This window comes from Poecilia formosa, unplaced genomic scaffold (genome assembly GCF_000485575.1).
Source record: "Poecilia formosa unplaced genomic scaffold, Poecilia_formosa-5.1.2 Scaffold299, whole genome shotgun sequence".
NCBI lineage: Eukaryota > Metazoa > Chordata > Actinopteri > Cyprinodontiformes > Poeciliidae > Poecilia > Poecilia formosa.
Genome location: NW_006800238.1, coordinates 676,159 through 682,461, shown reverse-complemented (window position 1 = coordinate 682,461; position 6,303 = coordinate 676,159). Strand labels below are relative to the sequence as shown.

The window sequence follows — 6,303 nt, the reverse complement described above, 5'->3', positions numbered from 1 at the left end:
ATATAGTGAGGAAACATTGTCAAATTGGACAAAAATACTTTGAAGAAATTATGCCAAACTGATTTGATTAAGTGAATGCTTCCAAACAAATTGGAAGCAATTTACAATTATCTTGTGTATTACTCATTACTTACTTATTTTTAAAATATCAATTCAACACTGACCAAACAAACAAAATTTGGCAGCTCTGGTTTCTGCCCTACTAAGTTGTCTATACCAAACAACTTTCTTGCGCTGTTATAGGTTTCTTGATGTATCGAACACAATATGCTTTATTATAGGCAGTAGGATATATAATTGTCATAATTTTATGTTGGAGATTTTTATAAAACTTGCAGTGCCCTGCTTGATGAGAACAGAGTGACATAATAAGAGACACTTTAAGATATTTAGGTACATTTTAAAATTCTAAATTGAAAATCTTGAAAATATGACGGACAAGTTTAATAATTTCAGTAAATACATAAAACACAGTTTGAATGAAAAATAATCATACTTCATTCTTTAAAAAAGTATTGGACCTGACCTGTAAAAGTGGACAAAATTAAAACAATTGCATGGCCAAAGGTTCTTATCAATCAAAGCTCTTCCGTATAATTAAAAGTTTCTTAAATATTCTTAAACATAAAGTTCCTCTAGCATTCGTGCTTAACACTTAAATACATGAGACAATTTTGTTTTTCAAAGTATCTGTAAATGCAAATGGAGCAGCGCTGATTCTGGCCCCTGGGTGGGGATTTGTCTGATTGATGGTCACCTCCTAGCAGCCTCCTCCCCGTCTCTCTCTCTCTCTCTCTCTCTCTCTCTCTCTCTCTCTTTCTCTCTTTTTCTCTCTCTCTGTAAGCAGGAATGTGTGATCAGGAGTCCGGTCAGTGAGCGCCGCTCCGCTCGTCTGTCTCCGCGCAGCGCAGGAGTAAATCATTGATTCAACGCTTCGCTTGTATCGACGAGGAGGAAGTGATTTGTGTGCGGATTCTGCGGATACTTTTTGTATATATCGCATTTTGGACTCTTTACTCGATCGGAATAATTTTCTCACCTACTCGGCTGGAGAAAAGTTTCCTTTAAGACCCAAACACAGCTGGACTCTGCAGATGTAAACACCGTCTCCAACATCGAGCGCACCTTACATCGGATTTCTTCCAACATGTAAGATTTCACCTTTTTTTTTCATTTTGCCGTTTAATTATTGAAACAAATCTGTAAATCTGTGTAGCATGAGGTCACCCCTAAGATCCCTGCATGTTCGCGAAGAAGTGGCAGCTCTTGCAGGGACCTGAAGTCTCATTTCTCAGCTAAATGTGTTCAGAATCAGATTATGTTGGTGGTGCATAGTTGTTAATTAACAACCCTTAAGGCACCGTGTTTAAAGTTCTACTATGGCACGTGCGTGTGTTATAAAATGCTACAGTTTATCACGAATCTGTAACTTTGCGTATTAAACAACATGTATAACACGTGTGTATAAAAAAGGCAACAAATCAAACAAATGAATAAGTTCTGACAAGTATTATTTACACAATATTGTTGTAGCGATGCACCAATCAATCAGCCAGAGGTGGGAATCTGCCAATCATCTCTGATCAGAGTTTTTCAAATACTGAAAAGCATAGTTGTTGTCGTTCTTTTTGTTTTTTTCCCCCATTATTTAGTAGAAGAGCGTGTGTTTTGAAGTTCTTTCTCTAGTTGGATAAAACTCGAATTAAGTTTGAGGATCAATATGCTTTGAAGTGCAAATGGTAATAAATGTCTAATAATTTAATTTTGTGCTGGAAAATATCTCCTCTATCAAAAAACCTTGAAGCATGCTGATTTTGTTTCCTATGTGTTGGGAAACTGTTATAAGCCAGAAAAAGTCTGAAAAATAATTAAATCCTCATGTTGTACGGATGTATCTATCAATTAGAGCTCACATGTGTCCAGTTTTCCTTTAACTGACTTTGATCAGTGATCTGTTGGACAAATCAGATTTATTGTCCCCATTGATTAGCTACATCAACTATGAAGTCCCACAATTCTTGGTCAACAAACAGACCCATCAGTAGCATGTGATTGTATGTAATCTTTCTAGTTTTGTAGAAAAACTGGATACATAGTTAGGAAATTGGTATGCATTTGATGTTTGTTCTGTTGGATTCAATGCTATTACTGTCAAAAAAAAAAAAAAAATCCTGCAGATTTCAACTGTTGAATGTGTTGTCCTTTAAAGAACAAACAGAACAGTTGAATCAGAATTGGTATGTCAGACTTCCAAGAAAATCAGAAATCTAAATTGGCCCAGAGAAGTCTGACTGGTGCATCTTCACCTTGCAACCATTTGAGTAATGAACAAAAATCACACATATGTGAGTAATCTTTGAATCATTATATGTGTAGATGCAGCAGTGATCAGAAACAGCAAATTTTGTCTTCATAAACTCTGGGCAGCTGTAGGCAGGTAAAAGACTGAAAAATCAACATTTTGTTGGCATTTACGACACAAATCAAAGAAAGAAATCCCATAGTTTTCAGTGTATGAATGCACCAACCAACAGCAAGAATTTAGTGTTTTTTTTTTTGTTTTTTGTTTTAGTTTAATCTTCATCAGTAAACTTGAGATGTTTGATGCATTAATAAGGACAATTTTGTAATATCTTCATTTGGTGCTGATTTAAAAAAAGATTACTTACATAAAAGAACTTGCAGTACTTTTTTCCCCCCTCTTTATATGTGGAAAAATCTGAAGTGGTCAAAATCAGTCACAAAAAAAATAAATAAATAAATCTATATCCTTTGGGAAAAAAGCCTGATTGGTGCATTTCTACTTGGCGGCAGATAAAAAATGTAAATAAATGAAATCCAAAAATAATAGTTTCAATTTGCTCATCTAAGTTCAATTGATTAAACCATTTGCTGCTGTTTGAGTTTGATCATGACGCCGTTTTGTTTACTATTAATCAAATCACAATTATGTCTAATCTATACTGCATAAGGCGTTGGATCTTAACATGAACAGCAAACCAATTTCTGTTATATCTCTGTCTATATTTAATTACTTTGTATAGCAATAAAACAACAATTAATCACAAAGTTAGCCATTAGAGGAGGTCTGTTAATTAGAAATACTAACCTCTTTGACACTTTCTGCTTTTTATAATGACTGGATAACGCAATTCTATTTTTCCCTTATCTAGCTAATTCCTTTATTTTTTTCCGCCGTTTTACAACCCGACAACTTGTTTACATGGCGAGTCTGTGCGTCAGCACTCAATCTGGCTGTTTCTCCTCCTCCTGACAGGGATCCAGAGTCACTGAGTAGGTGAAGACTGCACGTGTTAAATGCTCGCTTCAAGCCTTCCAGCGACACAGCAACTGCTCGTTTAACTGCTGTCCTGCTCAGTGACCATATTTACGATGGCGTCCAGTCTGACGTGCACAGGCGTAATCTGGGCCCTGCTGTCCCTGCTATGTGCCGCTGCTTCCTGCGTTGGCTTCTTCATGCCCTACTGGCTGCTGGGAACGCAGATGGACAAGCCTGTATCTTTTGGCACCTTCCGCCGTTGCTCCTACCCGGTGAGAGATGAGGAGAAGCAGATCACGGTGATGCTGGAGCAGTGCGGCCGCTACGCGTCCTTCCACGGCATCCCGAGCCTGCACTGGAGGATCTGCACGGTGGTGACAGGCGTGGGCTGCGGCCTCCTCCTGCTGGTGGCCCTCACAGGTCTGATGGGCTGCTGCATCTCTGACCTCATCTCCCGTACGATCGGCCGTGTGGCCGGTGGAATCCAGTTTGTTGGAGGTGAGCAAAGTGGTGTGAAGCTGAACTCTGCTTTCACTGTTTTGATTTGGGTTGATCTTTAGGAAAAGCTTATTCTGTTTAATATATTAAAAAAAAAACTTCACTGTGTTTTAAAACTTCTGGAAATTCTCCACAAACTTTTATAAACATAGATTTGCCTTTAATTGCAACTTCAGATACATTGAAGTTCCAATTAAAGATTTTATGTGAAAAACCAACACTTTGACATATGAAGATTTTATGTGTAAGACCAACACAAAGAGGAATAATTAAGAAGGGTTTTCATTTTATTTTTAAATTGTATTCAGTCTCCCAACTCTAGTACTACTTAACATAATACAGTGCAACCGTCAGAAGTTGCCTAATTAGAAGATAAACTCCATTAGTGTGTACTGTAATATTAGCAAAAAAAAAAAGAAACAAAAAAAAAACAACAAATATATAACAATATCCTAAACTTTGGACATCTGAGGAGAGCAACTGAAAATGGACAAGAGTTCAAATCTGTAGCGCAGGCAGAAAAATCTGTGGACAAAGCACTCCACAATTTGGCCTTTATGGAACAGTGGGCAGAAAAATTAATTGTAGAAAAAAAGAATATGTAAGACATCTAGTCCAAGGATTGCCATAACATGTGTAAGGAACACAGCAAACATGTAGAACAAGGTGATGTGATTAGATTGAACAAATATTTCACACTCTGAAACTTAGTGGTGGTAGGATCATGCTGTGGGAATGCTTTGCTTCAGCACGGATATTGAAGTTGGTGACCTCTAATGGAAAGATGGGAGGATGAAAATCTGTTGGAAGCTGGAAGGGATTTGAGACCTGAGTTGGGGTTCATGCTCCAGCAGGACAATGACCCTAAATATACAGCGTAAGCTACAATGGAATATACCATATGTATGTGTTAGAATGGTCCAGTCAAAGTCCAGACCTAGGTGCAGTTGATAATCTGTGGAAAGTCAAGAGAAAGTCAAGTGATAGAAAACTGCTGGTCACAATGTTAACTTCTAGAAGTGCACAACAGTAAAAGACTTGTAGCTCGAGGCGGTTTTATAAAGTTTTGCTTTCTGTAAAAACATGTATCTTTTTCTTTCATCCTTAAAATTGCTCAGTATTTTGGGTTGTTACATTATATGAAATACCAATAATGTACATTCAAGTTTGTTTTTGCAGTGTGACAAAACGTGAAAAAGTTCAAGAGGAAGTTATTCAAGTTTTAAAGGTTGTATTTAAGCCTTATGGACGTAGTTTTATTGAGATTTCAACAAAGCATTGGTGAGGAAATAAAAGATTTATACATATCGTAGGTCTGCTGACTTCCAGCAGTAAACCCTGCTTCTCTGCTGAACAGGAAATGAAGTCTCTTTGTGAGCTTTAGTTGTGCTTCTGAAGTTCTTTTTATATTTTTTTTTTCCATTTCTTTTTCTGCAGAGTTATGTTTGGAATGAAGCAAGATTGTTGTTAGAATGGTTTTAAACATTGCACATCAAACTGGATTTCTAATGAAACAAAAAGTCTTGCTGTGTTTGCAAGTGTTTGGCTGCAGTTCACTGAAACATTTGGACTGCGTCTGGTAATCTTTCCTTGTGAAGTTATGGAAAGCCATCAAATGAGCTCAAATTCTGTTCTTCATTTGATTTTTTTTAAGTTTTAAAGAAGTTCCCGCACTTTTTTTTTTTTTTTGCTCTCAGCGAAACAGACACTGTAGAAGCCACGTTTTGTTTGTCTGTTTGCAGTAAGTTAGACCCAGCTTGGCTCGGCACCAGCTTTTGTTTGTGTGCGTGCACTGTTTGGCTTTTTGCACATGTGCTCTCTCGGGACGGGAGGTCTGAGGGAAGGCTTCCACTGAAGCTGCAAATTTTCCCCCTCGCCCCAGTTTAAGAAGCTGTGGCGCTCCAGTCCCTCTCATTAACTCAGAAAACGTTTGCTTGCATACTGTGGCTCACCACTCTGCTGTTTGCAATCCTCGTCACTTCGGCTTGGATTTAAAACGTGACGGGACAGAGAAGCAGGTTGCGAGCTGATTTGACGGAGCTGCTGGGTTTTCCAGAAGGAAAAATAAAGAATCTACAGAAAATAGCATGTCCTAATTCTAAAAGGCTTAGCTTCTCGGGAACTTCTTTAGCATTAATGATGTATAATAAGGCGGATGATTAAGGTGAAGGCTGCTTGGGTTACTCTGAAGTCTGCTCTTTTTACATAAGGAAAGCTTCTTTTAAGCTCCACAGCTATAAGCAAGCTGCTATATTTGGTTGCAGGATTAAAAAATTCCTGTCTGTCTTTTTTTTTTTTTTTTTCCTCTCGCAGACTCACAAATCCAGACACGCATGAATTTAGACAGTGGGAGAGTGAAGAAAGGCGGCATACAATGCAAGAGACACCGCTCAGGTCTTTTCATCCTGAATGCTATAGCGAGCCAAAGGGCAGAGATGTCTCAGAAGGGCTAATTGGAAGTGACACAACTGAGAAGCTCAGTGGGCTGTTGCATGTATTGTCTTCTGTCACTTCCAAAAGAGTGC

At 38.1% G+C, this 6,303-nt stretch overlaps 1 protein-coding gene across 1 annotated transcript in view; it reads left to right on the top strand.

Moving 5' to 3' along the window:
• Positions 1–841: 841 nt before the first annotated feature.
• lhfpl6 (LHFPL tetraspan subfamily member 6) overlaps positions 842–6,303 on the top strand; it is a 63,977-nt gene continuing 58,515 nt past the window's right edge. The window contains exons 1-2 of the mRNA XM_007572395.2: positions 842–1,149; positions 3,278–3,778. Coding sequence (XP_007572457.1) covers positions 3,394–3,778 — 385 coding nt within the window. The 5' untranslated portion in view covers positions 842–1,149; positions 3,278–3,393. The remainder of the gene's footprint in view (positions 1,150–3,277; positions 3,779–6,303) is intronic.